Here is a 22,771-nt window from a genome sequence, read left to right on the forward strand (position 1 = left end):
CACTCTAGGTACTAAGGTAGCAGAGACCAAGACCATATCAGTCCTAGAGTACCCTCTATGGACTGAAGAGAGAAATCTATATTCATGGTAATCCTGATGAAAGAAACCACACGCCTCCATCATTCCCAGTTCCCCAATCAACCCAACGCGTTTCTGTTCCGAAGGTCCACCGCCATGGGGGATACGGTTTTATCATGTAGATGTTCAATTACACAGTTAAAATCCCCCCCAATCACCACCAGACCCTCACAAAACCTGCCCGGCTTTCCCAACAATGTGAGTATAAATTGATCTGGCATCTCATTTGGGGCATACACTGTTATTAATGTAAACAATTACCCTTCAAAGGGCCCTTTAACCACCAGAACCCTCCCCTTTGGGTTTCTGTATATAAAATGCCATACAATGCGTATCAGGTGTGTTTCCTGTAGGAACGCTATGGAAGTTTTCATGTCCTTCAATCTGTGCAGGACCAATCACCATTTTGGGGGGGGAATCGAGAACCCCGAACATTCATTTCGGGTTTTAAGGACCCATAAGGTCACCCATCTTTCATTTACTCCAATTTTCTGTCTACCTGTAGCCATCTGCCTAAAGCTAAAAAAACTTAATACTGACACATCCCTCTCCGTGCCAACCCAAACACAGACAGAAACTCTTCCCACTATCCCACCTATTCACATATAACATTCCAACATAGCTGTGTCTGTGGCTCAGTGGACTAATGCATCCACTACAGGAGCCTGTGTTTTACCTCATGGTCACAGGTTTGAATTCTGGCAGGTCCACTCAGCCATTCAGCCTTCTGACGTCGATAAAAGGAGTACTATTAAGTTGGGTAACAATAACAATCTGTTATTAGCGCCGTGATGCCCGTTAGGGGGAGAACGTGCGCTTCACAAATATGCACTTTATGTTACTACCACCCCACTTGCAGGGCATAAACCGTGTTCCAAAACCAGTCGTGCCCCCCCTTCCCCTTGCTCTATCAACCCATCCATTATGAGCCCTCCCATACCGCCAAACCCCAGCTACTGCCTCAGTTTTACCAATCATATTCCTATTCTTTACACCGCGAGGATGATATTTTCACCCATCCCGTCCGAACTTCCCTTCCTCCCATCAAGAGTCTATATAACCCACCCGACAACTGAGCATTTTTACAAAAATCAAGTCCCCACATGGACCGTATCATCACTTCCCCCAGACTCCTTTTCACCTTGATCTCTCCTCCATCTACCTTTTCCCGGTACTCGCTTACTTCTCAACCTCTCGCTTCCATCCTGTGAGGTTTCTGTGAGTGTTTATAATTCAAGTAAGTTGTTACTTTCTCCTCCTTTAAAATGTTGTACGACTTTCCACCATATTCAGATATCAACCTACATCGATGGGCTCATCTGTATCACACGCCTTTCTTCATGAGCCAACCCGTGACCAGACGCAAAACTTTTCTTCTTCTGAAGCGTCAATTGTGATAAATCCTGGAAGATCAATATGAAGGATTCTCAGAGACAGATCTTCTCCAAAATGTTAGCATTTTTCATGATCTGTTCCTTAAATTGGAAGAAATTGACTCGAGCAAAGACATCAGGAGTCAGGTCGTTCCTTTGTTGCCATCTAGAGAAAACTATGTGATCAGCCATTGGTTTAGCCAAAGTGCTTGTACTTTCTTTCAGTTCAGTCTTTATGGCAACATGGACTGCAGATCAATGTTCGTAGCCCGGGAACCTTCAATAGGAGTCTGAGGATGTGGGGAGTGTACTTGCACTGAGGCCACTTGTTGCCGTTTCTTTGTGCTATCTTGGGCTTGCATGAGACTCTTGATATCACCTGATTGTGCTCCCTTCCGTTTGGTCACCTTTGCTATTTGTATCTGAAAACCACGCTGTCCGGTACAGAAATGCACTCTACCTTCTGCTCTTGTTCCTCCAACCATCTGGGGCTAGTGATCTCCTTCCCTTCCTCATATCTCTAAATCAGGGGATCCACACCTTGTTGTTATCCAGGAGGAGATCAGAGTGGGCCTTGTCAATCCACCCTGGTTAAGCAGCAATGCTTTGACTCTGCTTCTAACATCCCTTTCAGCCATTACATGGGCCCTTCACTACGCACTAGCCGCCCCTCGCACCCTTCTTAAATCTCCTGCCTCCAGTGCCCCATATGGTTCACACCTTGTGGAGCTTAGCCTCACCAGGCCGTTTCAACACCTTTTGGAGCCACTACTGTGAGTTCCTCAGAGTCCAGGGGTCATCTGTGTCATAGTAGGTGCCATGGGCATCTTGCTGATCCTGGCCCCCATGGGCCTTATTATTGAGTCCCTGACCTTTGCAGTGTTCCGGCTCCAATTCTCTGCTTCTTCCGTATTTCTACTCGATCGACTTTGAGGTTGCTACTCTGGACCAATGGGGCTTGTACGGCACTCTTCGCTGGTCCACTCCACCTACGGGACGGGAACTGTTTTTTGCGCATGTTCAGCCTCCTAATTTCCTCAGTCTCTGGTCTCATTGAGCTGCCCCAAGCGCCACCTTGCTTTTTGCAGCTTCCATCGCAGCAGTTGGGGATCGCCGAAACATCATGTACCAAACCCCTTGGAGACACCAACCCAACTGCTTTAAAGTCCAGGGGGCATCTGCGGCATGGGTAGATGCCACAGGTAGATGCCACAGGCTGTATACCTTCACAATGCTCCTACTCCACTTCTCCCCTAATTCTGCGTCTCTACAGAGTTCAGGGTTGGTCCGCCACACCAGAGGATTGGGACCCGCTTCCAGCCTCATTATTTCCTTGCTCGTGGTCATCTCTGAGCCACCCCATGCACCATCTTGATTTTCGCCACTTCCATCCCGGCTGACAGGGATTGCTGAATTGACAAGTACACCACCTTTTGGTGCTGCTACCATCAACACACCAGGGTCTAGGGGACATCCACGGCACAGGCAGCCCTTTATCACATTATTTCACAAGGAACGGGCTCTGACTGGCTTCGGCTTCACAGAGCTCTCAAAGAATCCGTCCTCATGGTCACCCGGGTTGGCCACACCCCCGAAAATGTAATTTTTATGGAGGTGGGGGGAGGATGAATCATTTATTACCACCCGAGAGCAATGGGAAAAAGATTGGTTCAGTGTGCTTGTTGCTGCTAGTCTAACATAATCTCTTTTTTTAATCATGCAGAGATCTCTTTACATGCCACAAAGAATTTCTAGATTTAATAGCCACCCACCTGATTAATGTTGCTTCTGTCAAAACTGCAATGTTGAAATTATTCATATGATTTTTGGTGCTTCATTGCATTCACTTTTTCATCCAAGATTTGAAACCTATTGCAGAACAATATTTTATGTTGCTGCTCCGGTGTCTATGAAAATAATGAAATACCTGTGGGATTTTGACCTGAATAACAACTCTCTCAAGCTAAATAGTTTGTCCACTGCTCTTTCCTTTCAGGTAATGACAAAGAATTTGAAGAATTTAAAAAACTTTAACTTGAATCTTTGGTGGAACATTTTCTGTTTGACTCACAAAATTGAATGCTGTACTGCCAAGAACGTATATGATATCAGACATGGTAAAAGGTGGGCTCCTTTTACTTTGTTCGAATGTTCAACACTCTAATTTTCAGGTTAAGCTTAATCATAAAGATTCCAATGTTCCTAAATCTCCTGGAATAGTTAATGCTATGTCTAAGATCTTCTCTTGTTCTAGTCTCGTCTTATTGGCTTCCCCAGGGGATGTTAATTGGATTTTTAAAAGAATGTATGATTTTTACATCTTGTTAATATGTCTACTGTTTATTGCCAACATTATAATTACTCGTTTAGAGTTAGCAATTTGTATGCAATATTATCAATTTTAACACTTCTTTTTTACTTATTCTTATGGTATTACATTGTCTATTCTTAACATAGTGCTCATTAATATGTTTCACTTATTTGATACACAAGTGCCTACATCTTAAACGTTTAATAAAGCTTTCTTAAACAAAAATAAAAAGATCCTATATCGGTTATTGTGCTCTCAGGTAGCACCTATGGGTGTTTCTTCATACCTTGCCTATAGGAAACTGTCTAATCTATCAAGCACAGGGCAAGGTGGTGATAAATGTTATGGGTCTTGGATGTTTCACAGCTTCAGGTTGCCCAAGGCTCTGGGGTGTGTTCCCATGCTTCAAGACATCATTTCAATAGCGGTCACAGGGCTGCGACTAGGGATCCAAAGAGGAAACATCAAGAATGATTGCAGTCACTTTGTTATGCCCCCTAAAAGTAATAGGATGCACCCGATAGCAACCTTGGCTGAAGGGCAGCGTGGAGGTTCCCTCCTGTCTATGGGGCAGAGCAGCTGACTGCTAGCCGGCCCTTTCTGCTGAAGACTTACTGAGTCTTCGCACCTCCTGAGATGGTGGGGAGCCGTGAATCAGCAGGAAGGCAGGAGACAGGTCTTGAGATGTGGCCACAAAACATTAGTGACATTATAGAACAAACTAAAGTGCTGATATCAGATATCCTACATCAGTCTCTGAATGAAACGGGCTAGCGAACAAAATTGAGGACAGGCTCAAAGCCATGGAGAAAATGCAATGGTACGCAGACTTGTAAATACTGAAATATGAAAAGCACCTAAAGGTGTGGGAGACAAGAGAGGCAAAACATTGCACGAAAAGTGGACATTGTGAAGATCAGAGCACCTCTCGAATATCTGTGTCAAGAAGGTGATAGGCCTGAAGAGGCCATTAAAATTAGGAAAGACTTTGTAAACATGCTTTATAAGAATACTGTAGGTAAATATATCTTTTTTGACAGAGAACATAGGGGTGGTGGAGTGCCAGGGGGCCCAAGATAGATAGTAGCCAACTGCCACCATTTTCGAGATCAAGTGGACATTGTAGATCAAGCAAGGAAGATGGAATAACTCAAATATGAAGGATCCAAGATGCCCATTTTTCAGGATCTCTAATCAGTAAGAGTGGCTAAATGTAAAAAGTGCAATACCTTGACTGTGTGGCTTGCTTTCATGTGGATAAGGAAATCCATTTGAATTAACATTTGAAGGGGGTGAAAAGTACTGAGTTTTCGATGTAGACGAAATTCCACAAATATTGCAAGAACTGAAAGTAGGGATAGATACAAGCAATGCCAAAGAAAAGCAGTGGGCTTGTAATAGGATTGAAGGAGCAAAGTGGAACTCATCCTTGAATGGCGGGCATATAAGAAAAATACCCTTCTCCAACTAAGACTTGAGAAAATGGGGTAAAACGTCCCTTGCTTTGATGAGTTTGCACTGTATATTTGTTGAAGATGTTGAATGGTATAGGCCATCTGCCACTTTCTTTCACTGGATTGATGGGATTGGTTAATACTCAGTGGGCACTAACTGGGAACACAGGAGGGGTTTGTTGGTTGAGGAGAGATGTTTTCTATAACCGAGAGGTCCAGATGTATCTGAATGTTTCTGACTTAAGAATCCATATTGTTTTAGGGGTGGGGATTGGGTTATATAATGAGTTTACTGTATTGATTTACAGTGAGTATTTGGAGTTGGCTCCAAGAGTGGGGTGTAGAGGTTTGGCCTGAATTGAATCATTGGTACATTTTGTTGGTGCAGGAGTGAAATAGCTGAAGAACGTTGGAGAAAGATACAACAGATCCTAAATGATGGATAAGGCATTAAAGGGTTGAAAGATTGCCAACCTTAAAGTAAAGGACCTTGCCTCCAAGCAGAATAAAATGCTACTGGCAAAGGAAGTTTGTTAAAAAGTAAGTTTCTCTTTTGTTTGCACAGGAAAAACACATTAGGAGACTTCAAGGGCATGTGTGGTGTGCATCTACAGCATAAGAAAAATGGGGTGGGCATATTTTTGTATTGGTTGTTCAATCTTTATGGACCAAATCTGGGGCAAGCAACATTTGCAGCAGAGGCTTTTGAGTTAGTTGAGAGATGAGCTGAGGATCTTGCAATATTAGAAGGGGATTTTAATGCAATTTCCAATCTTGAATTAGTTTGGAAAAAGACTGTTAAAACTAAAAATAGAGAAGCAGAGCAGATTGTATGCAGTATTTCTAGTCTCATATCTTGCGTGTTCCACATATGGATTGCAGAGGGTTCACGTTTTTATTAAACCCCACACTGAACATAAACTAGAATTGATCATTTGCTCTTACACTGTGGAAGGAACATCTGGTCACAGAATCTAGTATACAAGTGGTAGGGTGATTGGATAATAATATGGTCGTTTTAGCTTTGGATATGAAAAAAGTGCCCAACAGGGGCCTGTTTGAGGCAATGTAAGAATACTGCAGGGAGAAAAATGTGCACTCTCCACTAGCCATTGGCTAGTGATAATTGACTCTTGTCGAGTAAGAAATGGTGTGGTGTGTATGTATAGAATTAAGGTGGTGACCTTTTCTGTCTGGGTAGCAGCTTGCAACTTGAATTATTTCCCTTGAATACCCTATTAAGAGATGACCTACATAAGGCTACACTTCTTGAAGCCCCGACCCAGAAAGCCCATCATGAGAAACGACGCAACCAAATGACTGACTTTTAAGCAACGTGAGCAGGCACTAACAAATGATCCTCTTCAAACATACCAAAAACAAAAAGATATTGTATAAATGCTGCTTTAGCATGGGCCACTGTTATTGAAACACACATAAGTGGCCTACATGGAAAAATCAGCGGCATCTAGTATTTCTTGAGCAACTTTTGTCTCGAGACTTCAATCACCATCGGCTATCAGTCCAAAGTGATGTGAATCATGGTAACTTATGTCAGACTTTAGTGTGAGCTTGAGAGATTGTGTGAACTTCTCCCCCGCCCCCACTGCCACACACAGAGGGAGCAGGGGTATCTTCCGGGGTGATGCATGACAAGCAAGCTTACCAATAGGCCCCACAAGAACATCCCAAGGGTGGGGGTAAGAGACTAAGCAAGGGCTAAGTCTTCAGGGTGACAGTTGATTTCAGAGCCCCCACCACATAACAAGGATTGGATTCTGTATCAAGATTCTCCAAACAGATTCCTATAATGGGGCTTTGCATCCCCTTGATCAAAGGTTGCAGTCCCTACACACGCAGAGCAACATGTGAGGTCATTGTTACAATTTAGCATGTTTTCCCCTACAATGTATTTGAACTATTTAGATGAAGAGATAGTGACAGCAGATAAGATTGTCAGAAGTGATACATTGGTTTGTAAGTGTTTCCTTCTGTCTGCCAGTTTACTCAGTATGAAAAGAAGTATCTATCAGAGCACACCTAATTACTCAAAAACTAAATAACTATTTAGAGAGATTTTATTACAATTCTGGGTGCTGGGGAGGAATACACGCCCTGACACTGGAGCATGTGTTAAACATAAAACAAAAAGTGTCTAAACTTAAAGACACTCCCGTCCCCTGCACACCTTACAAGCTGAAATAAATCAGTCAAATTTCATAACATTTGCACTTTTATATATAGAAAGAATTGTCAATTTAGAACATAGGTAACAAAATATCTTCATAAAAGTACAGAAAAAAGCTATCAATTGACTTCCAATATGGCCAGCATGAAAAACAAATCAAACCAGACAAAGAAATAAGCTCCCAATTTTGAACTGCAGCTTCAAGCTCTACGCGTTTCGGGGACTATCCCCTTCTTCAGGAGCAAAAATATCTGCAAGTATAGATATATATACAATTAGAGGACATCTCACATATCATTAAAAGTTTGGACAAACTAAACACATTAAATAAAGAAAATACATTAAATAATTATGTACACATAAATCGAACCACAATTCTACATAGCATACACAAGTGGTTGTATATTCACAGTGGTACAACTGGTATGGCTCCAAATGTAAATCTCAAAATGCATTAAAACCTAAAACACTTATTCGTATGTACCTCACAGTGGGAATGTTGTCAAAGAAAATAGAGTCTCTGTCTGTGCATCTGTCTGTGCACGACGTACACAGAACCAGGATCCCTGCGAATACTCCTGCCGTCCTCAACAAGTGAAATGTGATTGCCGAACTCTGGAATACCAAAGTATATCTATCAGCTCCAATTACACGTAATTAAATCACCAAACCTTAATGACTAAACAACTAGTTCAAAAAACACCTATTACTCATTGGCAACTAATCTGTGCAGCTCAACGATCACCAAAATCCACAACCTTGTGCCACCACCTCATCTTTGTGCCAACACATCAACTTAACACAGAAAGTTAAAAAGCCCAAATCCTCAAAGAAAACCCAAAATTTAAATTGTGCAACTCTTCCAACATATATTATTTACCTAAGGCAAATCAATAGCCAATCCAATCCAAATTCAGGACTTCCAGTACTCCGCATCCAATGTAAAGCATCCTGCTGATTATAGATATGTATAATGCAACTAAAAAACAAACACAAAATATACCATTTACAAACTAACACCACCTTTCCAATACAAACATAAATAAATATAAACACATCCACACAGCTTAAACTTACTTCCAGAAGCGCACCTCTTCACCTCAGATTCAACGGCTCCTCTCCAATTTACACGTAACAGATCCCAACCCACAACACACTTCCTGGCTCATTTTATACTGTTTCCTGGTAGTCACATGATAAAGTCACGTGACCCGCCGGCACTGAATACTAAAAGAATGCACAAAACTCCCTGCAACCTGCCAAATACACAGCTAATGCTAACTAAGCACACAGGTACTGAGTGAGTAAATCAAACAAAATAAAAAAGACACCAAAGATAAATGTGTGTGTAGTTAAAAAGGAGATAGACATAGAAGAAAGACTGCATTTTTGAAAAAATAAAAAAATAATAAATAAGTGCCTTAAAACTATTGCTGTCCATCAACCATACTTAACTACGCGGCAAATTCAGAAATAACCAAGTAAACTAGTTATGTACTAAAGATAAATGTGTATGTATTTAAAAAGAAGATAGACATAGAAGAAAGACTACATTTTTGAAAAAATTGAAAAAATAATGAATAAGTGCCTTAAAACAATTGCTGTCCATCAACCATACCTAACTACGCAGCAAGTTCAGAAATAACCAAGTAAACTAGTTATGTACTAATTACCCAAACCCAATAACTACTATTCCATACACCTCTAATGGAACAACCAGTATGTAACACCCGGAAAACACAAATCCCTCCATGTGACCTCAAACTCATATCAATTTATGCATTATGAACTACGCGGCAAATTCAGAAATAACCAAGTAACCTAGTTATGTACTCATTACACAAATCCGATAACTACTCTTCCATACACCTCTAATGGAACAACCAGTATGTAACACCCGGAAAACACAAATCACTCCATGTGACCTCAAACACATATGAATTTATGCATTATGAACGACTTAAACCATTCACCAACCATACCTCGACACCTACACAAAACAATTCAAAGAGAACTCTTCATTGAGCCCTCTTGGAGATAAAGTCCCCAAGAGGTCAATCCAAAACATCTCTCTCTGAGCTAATATTCTCAAAAAGTCACCTCCTCTGGGTGGTTTCTTCACCACTTCCAAAACATTAAACCTCAATTGTGCAATAGTATGTCTAGACATATTAAAATGCCTAGCAACTGAAGATTTCTCATTTTTACACCGTATTTGAGATTTATGTTCAGTCCATCTTTCACGTGCGGATCTGGCTGTCTGTCCAATATACATTAATCCACACGGGCACTTAATGCTGTAAATCACCCCTGCGGATCTACATGTGGCAAAATCTCTAAGAGTGATTTTTTTGCCCGTCTGCGGGTGAAGAATGTATTCTCCTTTAGCCACATTGTTACAATGACTACACGACAAACAAGGAAATGTTCCCTTTTTTTTAGTCACCAATGTCATCTGAATTTCCTTCGGGCCTCTTTCGGCTCTCACAACCCTATCTCTCAGGTTCCTACCTCTTCTATACACCAACATTGGTGGAGATGGAAACAATCCCAGAAGTATAGGATCATGATGGAGAATCGACCAGTGTTTATGTACGATTCTTTTAACATGCCAACTTTGTCGAGAGAATTTGGAAATATGCAAAATTGCATCAGACTCCTTCTTCACCTTAGGTGTAAGCAATTGCTCCCTTATAATCGGGAGCGCTCTGTTCTGGGCCTCATTCAAAAGTTGTACTGGATACCCTCTTTCAGAGAATTTTTTAGAGAGCGACTCACATTCAACTTTAATTTCATCAGTATCCATAACAATTCTCTTAATTCGCAATATCTGACTATATGGCAGACTAGCAATCATTGGCTTTGGATGAAAACTCGCAAAATGCAATAAATTATTAACATCAGTTGGTTTATGAAAGAGTGATGTTTTGACCTGATTATTAACAATTTCTAACTGAACGTCCAAAAAGTGTAACTTGGGGTCACCAATTTCCAAAGTAAATTTTATTCGTGAATGAACAGTATTTAAATACTCAAGAAACACTTTGAGTTCACCTTTGGAGCCACACCACACACCAAAAATGTCATCGATGTACCTTTTCCAAACAATTATCTTACTGGACCATTCAACATTGTCTAGTACAAATTGTTTTTCAAACCAGTACATGTAGATATTAGCATATGCAGGGGCCATCGCTGACCCCATTGATGTTCCAGAAATGTGTGCAAAATATGAGTCTTGGTACCTAAAGTAACTGTTGTGTAAAATAATCGTAATCAACTCAATCACCAACTGTGGATCACATTCTACATTCACAGACTGTAATAGTAACCACTCTACTGCCTCAATTCCCTCCTGGTGGGGAATCGAGGTGTACAGGCTACATACATCCATAGAAAACAAAATACATTCTGAGGATAGACAAACAATTTCATTTATGTTCAATAAAAAATCAGTTGTATCCCTTAAGTAGGTAGGTATCAACTTCACCAAGGGTTGTAAGATCTTATCAACATATTTAGACAGTGGATCTAAAATACTGTCTGTTCCTGCTACTATGCTATGCTATGCTATGCTATGCTATGTAGAATTGTGGTTCGATTTATGTGTACATAATTATTTAATGTATTTTCTTTATTTAATGTGTTTAGTTTGTCCAAACTTTTAATGATATGTGAGATGTCCTCTAATTGTATATATATCTATACTTGCAGATATTTTTGCTCCTGAAGAAGGGGATAGTCCCCGAAACGCGTAGAGCTTGAAGCTGCAGTTCAAAATTGGGAGCTTATTTCTTTGTCTGGTTTGATTTGTTTTTCATGCTGGCCATATTGGAAGTCAGTTGATAGCTTTTTTCTGTACTTTTATGAAGATATTTTGTTACCTATGTTCTAAATTGACAATTCTTTCTATATATAAAAGTGCAAATGTTATGAAATTTGACTGATTTATTTCAGCTTGTAAGGTGTGCAGGGGACGGGAGTGTCTTTAAGTTTAGACACTTTTTGTTTTAAGTTTACTCAGTATGGCCTGTCTTGGTCAATTCAATGTTTAAGGTACTATGTTTTGTGTAAATTTGAAGAGCCAATTATGTATACAACATTTCCAGACTGTAAGAGCTTATTGCTTCAAATGTTGGCAGATATCAGGGATATTTAGGAACATGCCTGGGAGCACACAATGTAATGCAGCAGGTAAGACATTTTGAAAGTGGAGGTCTCCTGGTTACCCAGGAAGAAACATTTTCCTCAGCAACACCCTTTGTCATCTTTATGTAACTCCTGGCATTTGTCTGCACTTTCAGTTAATGCAATTTCACAAGTATTACCTCTTTTGAACTGTGCATAGCTTTCAGGTTGTCCCATAATATGCATTCATTTTACAGAGGTCTTTGTGCTGGGCTCAAAGCTGAGGCAAACTCGTGATGCGCCACTCGCCCATGTCCGTTCAAGAGCCTCTGCACTTTCTCGCACTGCCACTTCCACTTCCTTCAGCTACTCTGAAAACATCCCCACTAAGTTAATATTGTGGGAGGATCCGTCACTAAAATATGCTGGCGTAGAGCTGCTTAAAAAGCAGTAACCTAACGCCTAAAACTGTAGGGTTGGCGAGGATGCTGCCATAATTATACTATCTGGCCATACAATGGTAACAGCTATTGATTATAAATTAAGTGGCAGAAGGCCCACTTGTTTAAGCCATTTTTATTGCCGCAGGAGTTAATTTATAGTTGCAAATAAACCATTACCTTACAGAAGACTGCTTAGAAATAACATACAATTTCCCTTAAAAGCAGAGAGGTAGCTCACAGCGATCCTGGGGGAAGGTGTTTTAAATGGGAAGGGGTAGGTAGCGGGTTAGAATGATCATAGGGATTAGCATTGCCAAGGGTGTTCAAAGGGTGGTTACAAATTCAAAAAATGCCCACAGCATGCATGTCCTCTCCCGTCTCTCTCCTAGCTTCACATCCCAAGCCAATAGTTGCAGTTTATAGGCAGTGCATCAAGCACCACCAAATTGTCAAACCTTAAACATGTTTGGCGAATCATAACCCAAGTCCTTTATCTCATTATTGTGCTACTTTTTAAAACTTGCGATTAAAGGGTTGATGAGACAGATCCCCCCTCCCAATCCCTGTCTCAAAAGCATTTTCTGATAGAACAGAGGAAGTGTCATGACTTTTGCGGTCATATTTTCATACCCGGTCAAGTTTTTCCGACACTTCGATTCTCAGAACATGCTCCAGCAGCTAGTATTGTGTGTTGGGTAGAAGACAATGACACGAACTTTGCTTTCACATTTTCCTACCCCTCAGGATTTCCCATTTTTCTCTCACTAGGATTGTCTGATGGGTAGGAGAAAATTACATGACCATTGATGTCAAATAATTTTACCATGTCAAATGATCCCATCTCTAGCATTTATGGACAGGTAACGAAATGTGAATTTACCAAAACTGTTGATTTATATCAATCAGATTGTTTGACAGATAGGGACTTGTGATATAAAACCAGCTGGGTGTTTGCTGCCAGGTCCAGGAAAAGGGCATGTAGAAAATGTCTGGCTCTGGCGGGGGAATATTTATGGGGTGGAGATGGCCTCTGCGGCATTGGGGGGGAGCAAGGAGGTTAGAGTTAAACTGAAGAGAAAACATAATTAAATCCTATCGGTAAACATAATATTTGATGGATAATTTTGGGGACGGTGACTTGGTGAGTTACTACACTCAATTTGCAATTTAATTATTTGTATAACAATGCATGCATACGATGTCTTAGTATAGCCTGAATCCCCAATGCCCCAGGGGTTCACCTTTTATTATAACAAGGAGTATTTGCAGGGAGACTGCGTGGGTCATCTACCTTACTGTGGGATGCAGAAGTGAGTGGCGCATGACAGGTATAACAGATCCACTCAACATAATGCTTGATCAAGCGATGGAAGCCCCCGAGAGATAATCTCATATGGCTTGTTGAGATTGGAGGTGTGGTGGTCTTTTTTGCAACAAAGTAGGGGTTGTATTCTTTGGAGGCTATACTGTATTGTACAAGTTTAGAGATGAAGTATGTGACCCTTGCTTGGCTAATGGTAGTCTTGGAATTTTTTTTATCAAGGGTTTGAGGGAGAAGTTAAGCTGTTTTGCTTGCAGCTTTGAGATGCGCAAGGGAATAGTCCTACATGTTTTACGATATCAAGCATTGTTCAAACAATTTTTGTGCCATATTCTCGCTAAAGTCTCTGTGCAACAATGCAAAGGTTTTGTTGTGGAGCTAGTTTCTCACAAGTGTGCACATGAGTGTTTTGCTAGACAGGCCCTTTAAAAACTACATTACCTCCACACCCCTCTTCCTCGTCTCAGTACTTACTAGTGAGGTCCTGACCTCCAGCTCAGGAATCCATTCCATATTTTTATCATTGCATACATATACCTGCCCCACTCCTCCCCTGAGAGTACAATTCTCCCAAACCCTCACAATTTGTCTGTTTTGATTGTCCTGCCTGTCTGTCAGGATCTTGAGTGGGTGCTGGGCCATTTGCTGCTCCACCTTACCTCTCCTTGCTTGGCTTGGAGGGCACATGTGCGTTTCCATTCCACCTGCACTTCCTGCTGGGCTTCTGAGTGCATGGGGGTTGGGCTTGCAAGCTCCCAGACTCTTCTGCTGGGCAGGGGAGCTGGTTGAGTTTTCTGTGCCCTAGCGTCCTGCTGAGCTTTTCAGCTGGGGTGGCTGCGGCGGTCTTCCAGCACGGGACGGAAAGTTGCTTCACGCCCAGGCATTGGGTGGGGGCTGAGGGCACGGCCCTCGGTTTCTTGTTTGACTGGGCTGAGCCCGGGTACACTACTCTGGAGGGAAAGCGTGCTTTAACGGCTTGCGCCTTCTCGCTCTTCCTCCGGGTGGGGTTGGTCCCTGTCTCCAGCTTGATGCGGACTTAAGGTTTTCGGATCTGGTGAACCTTGGCCTGGGGGAGGGTTTGGGGATGCCACGGTCAGCTTCACCGATGATCCAGAGGGTGGTGGGGCTGATGTTTTCTACATGTTTCTGCGTACATACTATTACTGAAATGAAGCGTTATACTTACTTGGCCCTTCTTGATTTAGCATCCTGGGTGGCCGTGTGTTGGTCCAGGTGCTTGGGGCCTGATCATGTAGCTGAACCGATTTTTTATGCTGTGCATCTGCTTAGGCTTTTGAAAATTTAAATGCAGGCTTGGCTGGGTTACTTTTTTGGTGCTGGTGCTTGGCTGAGCCGTTTGGTTGGCGTTGTTCTCCGCTGCTCCCCATATATTGTCTGGCTGCTGTTTTGCCACTGTCTTGTTGGCCCCTTGTTTCTTTGGTCCTGGTGGCGCTCGGTTGTGGTCAGCTGGAAACCTCTGGCTTGCAGGTGCTCTGACGGAACGGTAATAGCTCCTAGTAAAAGGCAGCGTAAGATGAAGAATGTCTCTTCGGAGGACAACACAGAGATACCCTGTTTTTCTCTCCGGACCATATATGACGGACCTCTTGCATGCCTAAGGGGGCTCCTGCTATGTCGGACATGAGGTTGGTTGGAATTTGCCAGAAGGCCTGGAGACTGGTGTGCTGAAAAGATCCAAATGGTCCAGGGCACTGGTGCGGTCTTCTTGTTCTGAGGAGCCTTGTGATGTTGAGGAGCCTAAAGGGAAATATTTGGACAAGAAGGCGCTGGCTGCGGCGCTGGTAGTCGCGGACTACATGGGGTTTCAGCAGCCGCCTCCCATGACTGATGTGGCATCTGGGTCCCAGCCTCCTCCATGGTAGTTTAAACATAGAATCAAGGTGGGACTCCCGTTGCTTCCAGAGATTAGGGCGGAAGTGTTTAAAGACTGGTAGGAGCCTGAAAAGGTGGTGGTTCTTCGCTGTCCCAGCTTTAGCCTTTGTGAGGGAAGGAGAAAGCGCTTCCGCGGGTCCTTCAAGTTGATACTATCCTGTCGAGCCTGGTGGGTCACTCATCGCTGGCAGCTGAGCAGGTGTTAATCTGGCCATGCATGATCCAGTGGACAAAATAGGTCATGCGCTGTGGTGCACATGGCCTTTCTGACTGGTACATATGCCTCATACATGGCTAAGACCGCGTTGGGTGGGTTTTTTGGAATTTGACTTAAATAAGTCCAGACTGCGCACCGCCGCTGCAGGCTATGCAGTCACAAGTGGAGCTCCTGTTGGATTTGACATATGATGGTGTCCAAGCTGCGGCAGTGACCATGGGTGCTGCAGTGTACTCCCGCCGTCACTTGCACCTCTGAGACTGCCATTCTGATGACCATCAGAAGGCAATGGTCTTGAAAATTCCTTTTGAATTTAAGATGTTGTTTGGCGACTCTCTAGAGGAAGGTTTGCATTGTGCGTTCAAGGCAGACAAGCATGCTGACAATCTATGCAGGCACACTGATGTTAAGCCACGTGCCGGGGCATCTGCTGGGCATAAGAAGTTTTGTGGTCACACTGTGTCCAAAGGAAGCCCTCTGGTGGCAGTCAGTCTATGGTCCCGCAGACGTCCGGCAAACCCTTTGTTCCGGCGCTGTTACCAAAGTCCTGATGCCAAGTGTGTGGAGGCCAGGCTCTGCTGTGTGTAGCATGCATGCAAGGCCATGTCTTATGATGTTTCGGTGAATAGGGTTAGCCAATGGGTGTATCAGATTCAGTTCACCTCACCTCTGCCATGGCCAGGGTCATTGGCGACTCCTATTCCCAAGAGGGCGGGAAAAAAACCTCAGACCATGACTCAGGGTGTCCTGGAGTTGTTGGAGAAAGGGGTGATCTAGGAAGAGTCCGGGAAGGAGAGAGCTCTGGGTTTCAATTTCTCATTTTTGTGGTGCCCAAACTGAATGGCAAGTTGAGGCTGGTCATCGGCCTCAAGAGACTGAATGTGCTCTTGTTCACTATATATTTCAAGATGGAGAGTCTGCATGGTATTATCCCGTTGATCGAGGAGTTGGACTTTTTGGCGTCTCTGGATACCTAGGAAGTGTACTTTCATGTGCCCATTCGGAGGTACCATGAAAAATATCTGCGATTTCTGTTCAGGGGCAGACACTTCCAATTCCAAGCTCTTAGATTTGGCCTGAAGACTGCACCCAGGGTGTTTACAAAAGGTGTTGGGTGCGGTGGTGATGCTCCCTCATGCCGAGGGGATACAGGTGTTTCCTTATTTGGACTGGCCGCTCAAGGCTTCTTCTAGGGCGCTGCTGATGGAGCATGTGGCAGTCACCTGTGGACTGTTTAAATCTCTGGTGTTCCTTCTGAATATTAACAAATCTTTTTTGGAACATCACCGGATCAGCACTACATAGGGGCCACTTTTGTACCGGGAAGGGGCGGGTATTACTGCCCATGGATGGGCAGTCCACCTGCAGCGTCTCAGGGGGGTCTGCTGGTCAGGGTAGTGCTCTGAATGCAGGGACACATGGCGGCATATGTTTGTGGGTCCGTGGTGGAGGCTTCACAAGTGTCTGTTGGTGTTACACTTGCACTACTCTTGGAGGATGGATTGGGCCGTTCGTCACGTGGTTTAAGTGTTCCCTGTTGTCCAACCCAGAGGTGTTTGCTGGCTTGCCTCCCTGGTTTACAGGACTCTCCGTTTGAACCGGTAGAGTTGGTCAACATCAAGTTTCTTATGTGGAAAACAGTGTTCCTGGTGGCTATAACCTCAGCTAGGAGGCTGGGGAAAAATGGAGTGTTGTTGTGTGCAGCTCCATTCCTGCATGTTCTCTCCGATTCCCTGATTCTCCTGTGTGATTGGGGGTGCCTTCCTAAAGTCATCTCTAAGCTCCATTAGGTGCAGGATATTGTGCTTCCACTCTTCTTTCCAAGTTCCACCTCTCCAGAGGAGGAGCAGTGGCACAAATTAGATGTTGAGAGGTCCGTCTTAGTGTACCTGTACCAGTTATTTTACTTTTGGCAGTCAGATTGTTCCTTTTGGGGGTCCAAAGCCTGGCATGAAGGCGACTGTTCCTAAGATTAGCCGCTGGATTTGGTAGGACATTGCTTTGGCATATTCAGGGGCGCAGGTTTCTTTGCTGGCTTCTGTTCAAGGTCACTCTACTAGAGGGATGGCAGCGCCTTGGGCTCCGGCACGGGGATTGCCCGATTCAGGACATCTGCAGGGCAGAGACCTGGACCGACCAGAATAAGTTCATCAGACATTATCACCTCAGTTTGCATGTGCAAGGTTCTTCCTCTGTTGGGGAGGGGCTGTGGAGTGCTAGTTCACATGTTCAAGGGTGATTTGTTGTGGTGTTTTGTAATGAATGCATGATGGGGTGTTGGAACTACACTCTGGTTGGTCTGTGTTTTTCTTCATGAATCATTTTTTCACCACTGTCTTTGGTATGAGTCACACGTAAGTACTGGAACGAGGACGTGGGGGCAATGACCCAGTTAATTACTGATAATCTTTCTTACTCCTGGTCCCGCCCCTGCCCATCACAGTTCTTACGAACCTCATTTCCCCCTTTGCTGCGTGGTGAAAAATCCTTCCATTATGTATTAGGTGGTATTGAACTGACACATTGTTGAGGTTTGGCGGTATTGAACTCTCAGGAAGGCTGGTGCAGGTTTTTGTAATAATTAAAACATTGATTTAATTCCTGAGATGGAGGTCGGGACTTTAAAAGTACAGTGCAGAGGAAGATTCAGACTAAGAGTAATGAAGAGTACAGGTAAGTAACCGGGTCATTCATGACCAACTGCTTGGGTAGACAAGGCTAGACCTCTGCACCTAGAAGGTCCTTGTCTCACCGAATACACCATTTGCACTGAATTACCTCATGTACAGCAACAGTTCCCCGCTTCTTTCACTAGATTGGCCCTTTATCACAATTCTCAGAAGCTTTTTGCATATTCGGTAACCTGTTCCCTGCATGTTTCACAAAAAAATTCTCATTGCAACCAAGTTTGTCTGCTCCATTCGTGACACCTTTGGCCAATCAGGGTTCTTTCTCATTGCATGCTGAGACATGTAGTTAAGTACGTACCTACAAGTTCCAACATGCAAAGTAAAAGGCAGAACTAAGGTGTCTCGCGTGACATGGGGCAATTTGGCAACTGAATGCCTTTTACACTACGACTAGATTCCAGTAGGTATTCCTCATAGACCTGTAGCAATATAGCTTCATGGCTTATCTGACTAGATATGCCGTTTAGTAGTAGCCTCTGCATACCAACACGCTACATAGGCCAAACATTTGGCAGCATAGGTGTATTCCGTCAATTTATTAATACATTAATTTCCACTCGAGCTCTGTATTTGACACGCCCTATAACCCCGTACCTTCATGCACAACAGCTCTCGGTAGAATTTAGCAGTAAGGCCTCTGTCGCCCACTTTAAAAACATAATGCAGCGCTCTCCTGGAGGACATTGTGCACCACAGGGTAAGGGTTTCCAGCGACCAGTTATGTGCCCGCCCTCTTGTAGTTTATACGATTCATCGCAATCGCGCTTAAGCATGGTTGTGTCCTAAACAACGTCCATCGAAATGCCAGGCATATATTCCTTTTCGAGCGGGTGAGATTTACATTGAGCTTGCCTGCCCCAAATATGTCTGCGCCGGCCGGTAAGCAACTTAGAACTACAAAAAAAGGACCTCGCGTATCACAGGTGCCGACGCCTGTAAAATCACGTTATCAGAGACATAGAAGACGGATGGCCATAGCAAGACACTACGTATATAAACGTATATAAACCATGTGGCCATCTTGGGCTAGTTATGATTTGTTCTCGAATAAACATGAATGACTCAAAAGGTTGTAAGGATATATTTTTATCAAGAAACTGTATGATGCTGTTTGGCTTAATTTGTCAAATTTGTATTTCCATTTTAATAAATGTACGTTAGATTCTCATAATGTCTCATTGGGAGTTGCGCAAGATCCATCGTTTCTCAGTGAATGGCTTTCTGTTCTTTCTTCTATGTCTACATCCCTGGCAGCTTTCACCCGGAACGCCTCTTGTCTATTGGAAAATTGGTGGCTGCCGGATACCAGACAAACCATGGACGAAGCAGCGGGGGATTTGAAACAGGCTTTGCCGAGCGTGTGCGATGCTCTGCAGGTTCACGTCGAAGTACATCAGAAATCAACAAGTGCCGCAAAGATAGATGATGTGCGAATACACGTCTTAAAACTGCTTAACAGGCACTGTATGGTTTTCGGCGATTACACATGGAGTGAATTTGATGACGGGTTTCTCGCTAAACATGTGGAGTCCGTGGCTATTGTGGACACCGAATTAAAACTTAAGGACCGACACCCAATTGACCTTTCAAAGTGCAGCCTTCTAATTCACATCTTCCATCTCAACGAAGAGGGGCCTGGCACAGAGAATCTAGAGGAAGAGAATGAGGATCTGGTGGCAGCTAATCACTGGCAACTTCCCTCTGCTGAGTATCATGGTCTCTGGGAAAGCCTCGTTTATGAAAGTGAAATAAAGTCACATCTACTGGACTATGTGACCACGACTTTGCTGTTTTCAGACAAAAACGTGGACAGCAACCTGATAGCGTGGAACAGAGTTGTGTTGTTGCACGGCCCCCCTGGTACTGGTAAAACCTCCCTGTGCAAAGCCTTGGCTCAAAAGCTGACCATCAGACTCTCCTATAGGTACCGATATGGACAGTTAATTGAAATCAACAGTCATAGCCTGTTCTCCAAATGGTTTTCTGAGAGTGGCAAACTTGTAACGAAAATGTTCCAGAAGATCCAGCAGTTAATTGATGACAAAGATGCCCTGGTATTTGTGCTTATTGATGAGGTTGAAAGTCTTACAGCAGCCCGCAGTGCATCAAGGGCTGGCACCGAGCCATCCGATGCCATTCGTGTTGTTAATGCTGTGTTGACACAAATAGACCAAATCAAGAGGTACCCGAACGTTGTTATCTTGACTACATCTAACATCACTGACAAGATCGACATGGCCTTTGTTGATCGAGCTGATATTAAACAGTACATCGGGCCACCTTCTGCTGCCGCCATCTTCAAGATATACCTGTCTTGCGTTGAAGAATTGATGAAGTGTCAAATAATTTATCCACGCCAGCAGCTGTTAACTCTGAGAGACCTAGAAATGATTGGTTATTTGGAAAATAATGTATCAAAGCTGAGTCTTGATTTAAAGGAAATTGCCAGAAAAAGTGAAGGGCTTAGCGGGCGGGTGCTGAGAAAACTCCCCTTTCTTGCGCATGCACTGTACATACAATCTCCAACTGTCTCCATGGAGGCATTTCTTCAGGCTCTATCACTCATAGTAGATAGGCAGTTTGAAGAAAGGGGGAAACTTTTGCAGGCAGTCTGATAGGTTGTTTTAGGTTTTCAATTCCATGCAGTTAACTGTTATGTTCCTTGCAATACTGGTTGATAGTATTTTCTTAACATTGTCTCCTGCAGAACGCACTTATTTTACAGGACACTGTTAACAGTTTCAAATATTAAAAACAAAATCTGTTGCATGTCACTGCTTTGTGATACCATTTTTCCACTCAGTCCAGATGGAGAATAGGGTTTGGCATCATTTTGCCATTGGTCGAATCCAAGGATCTATTCCCAATGTCTTAGCACACTTGTTCTCCAAGAAGTTTTACAGAGCAAAATGGGGTCTTGTTGGCCTCTGGGTGTTTCTCCTGTGTAGTAGACAGGGCTGCAGTTGTCTTGGTGTTGGGCTGCAGACAAGGTTTAGAAGTATTTTGCGCCCTGTTTTTTGATGTTGGAAGTACAAAGATTTCGTGGGGAGGAAAAACGGAGACCCTCGTGTGAGTTTAAACTCAATCATGGTGCTGCTGCATGTGGGTACCATGCTTTTGTAGTTGATTTAAAGTCCTCCAGTTCTAAAGTTATTCCCTTGGGCTTTCATTGGGGGTGGGGGGATGTGGCAACCCTGTAATGCTTATGAGTGTAATTACTATGGTTACTTGCCACTTTTTTGGTTTTGGAGGACTGTTTCAGAGAGGGAAGAACACACGTATAAATATAGAAACAGTGGAACAGTCTACCCCACTCGTATGCACATTTACTATTGAGGTACAAATTCTACAAGCAGGTCTTAATATCTGCTCGTATACATCCGATTCGGTTTAAAAAACAAATCTATTAATCCACATTTTTTTTTTATTTTATACAAAAGAATGTGAAAACAGTATATCACATGGAAAACAAAATACTCAACAGTAACTGTTCACTATTGAGTGTAACCCGTACAAACAATTACAATGGGCTTGGTGGGACGACAGTGTTTGCACCGAAGGGTTAGTACACCAAAGTGTGTGAAAGTGAAGTTTTAAACACAAAATATAGACTTTGTAGAGTAACAAAAAGGTCACACGTTTCGCAACCTATTATACTGAACATATACTCAAGTTTATTTAAACAGACTTGTGGTATGGAAACACAGTGTGTTCACCTTCTGTTTTTCTTGATACCATTTGCCTGCTAGTCAGTACCCTTCAGTCTTCGATTCCCAGCAAATCAATAGGTCGTGGTTTGTTACTTTTTCAAAAGTTTTAAACTGCACTGTTGCACACTTTGGTGTACTAACCCTTTGGTGCGAACACTGTCTTCCCTCCCAGTAAGTTGTAATACATTTTTGTACGGTGTATACTCATAGTGAACAGTTGCATTTTGTTTTTCATGTGATATACCAATGTTTTCACATTCTTTTGTATAAAATAAAAAAGGTGGATTAATACATTTGTTTTTTAAACAGACCCTGAGGTGTACGAGCAGATATTAAGACCTGCTTGTGGAAGTTGTACCTCATTAGTAAATGTGCATAAGGGAGGGGTAGCCTGTTTCAACATGCTTTTGCTTGGAGGAAACAACCTCCACACAAAAAATAAAGTACGTTTTCGGGGTTTCGGTTGTCAAACAAAAAATAGTGGAGACAGGTAAAACATGCAGTGCACGGAAATGCTAAACATTTTTTGTTTAACATTAGCACACTGGGCGCAATCATGCCCATACTACATATATTACATTCACAAAGGGGGTATTTTTTATGTAAATAAAAATATATTATTACTTAAAAACACCTTTTTCTAATTCATACTTCTCATGCACATAAAAACAATGCTTATATACGTTTAATGTTCCTGTTCAGAGAGGGAAACTATATTATTAAAGTTGCTTCCCGTGGTGATGCTCACTGGTATCACTGATCCAACATTTTTTGTAGAGCAGTTGTCTTCAAACTGTGGGGCTGTCCTCTTGGAAGATGTTTGGGGGTACAGGGCCTGAGGTTCTTTCAAATGTGCGGAAGGTACCTGTTTTTAATAGCAAATACAAGCATTTATAACATTTGGGGTGGCTTACCAAAAGTATTTTATTCTGGCAAAGCTTAAACCAGTCCTGTAGAGCTTTGTG

At 42.9% G+C, this 22,771-nt stretch overlaps 2 protein-coding genes across 2 annotated transcripts in view; one reads left to right on the forward strand and one right to left on the reverse strand.

Moving 5' to 3' along the window:
- GLOD4 (glyoxalase domain containing 4) overlaps positions 1-18,920 on the reverse strand; it is a 141,276-nt gene extending 122,356 nt beyond the window's left edge. The window contains exon 1 of the mRNA XM_069615172.1: positions 18,691-18,920. Within this exon, the coding sequence (XP_069471273.1) occupies positions 18,691-18,780 (90 nt within the window). The 5' untranslated portion in view covers positions 18,781-18,920. The remainder of the gene's footprint in view (positions 1-18,690) is intronic.
- A 424-nt stretch (positions 18,921-19,344) lies between these two features.
- TRIP13 (thyroid hormone receptor interactor 13) lies at positions 19,345-20,870 on the forward strand. Its single transcript, XM_069615173.1, has one exon. It carries the CDS (start codon positions 19,413-19,415, stop codon positions 20,709-20,711), a length of 1,299 nt encoding a protein of 432 aa, XP_069471274.1. The 5' UTR covers positions 19,345-19,412; the 3' UTR covers positions 20,712-20,870.
- Positions 20,871-22,771: the final 1,901 nt, after the last annotated feature.

This window comes from Ambystoma mexicanum, chromosome 9 (genome assembly GCF_040938575.1).
Source record: "Ambystoma mexicanum isolate Mex_15411 chromosome 9, UKY_AmexF1_1, whole genome shotgun sequence".
Lineage (NCBI taxonomy): Eukaryota > Metazoa > Chordata > Amphibia > Caudata > Ambystomatidae > Ambystoma > Ambystoma mexicanum.

Coding starts and splice junctions, on each gene's coding strand:
- TRIP13 (XM_069615173.1), top strand. CDS start 19,413: ATGGACGAAGCAGCGGGGGATTTGAAACAGGCTTTGCCGAGCGTGTGC.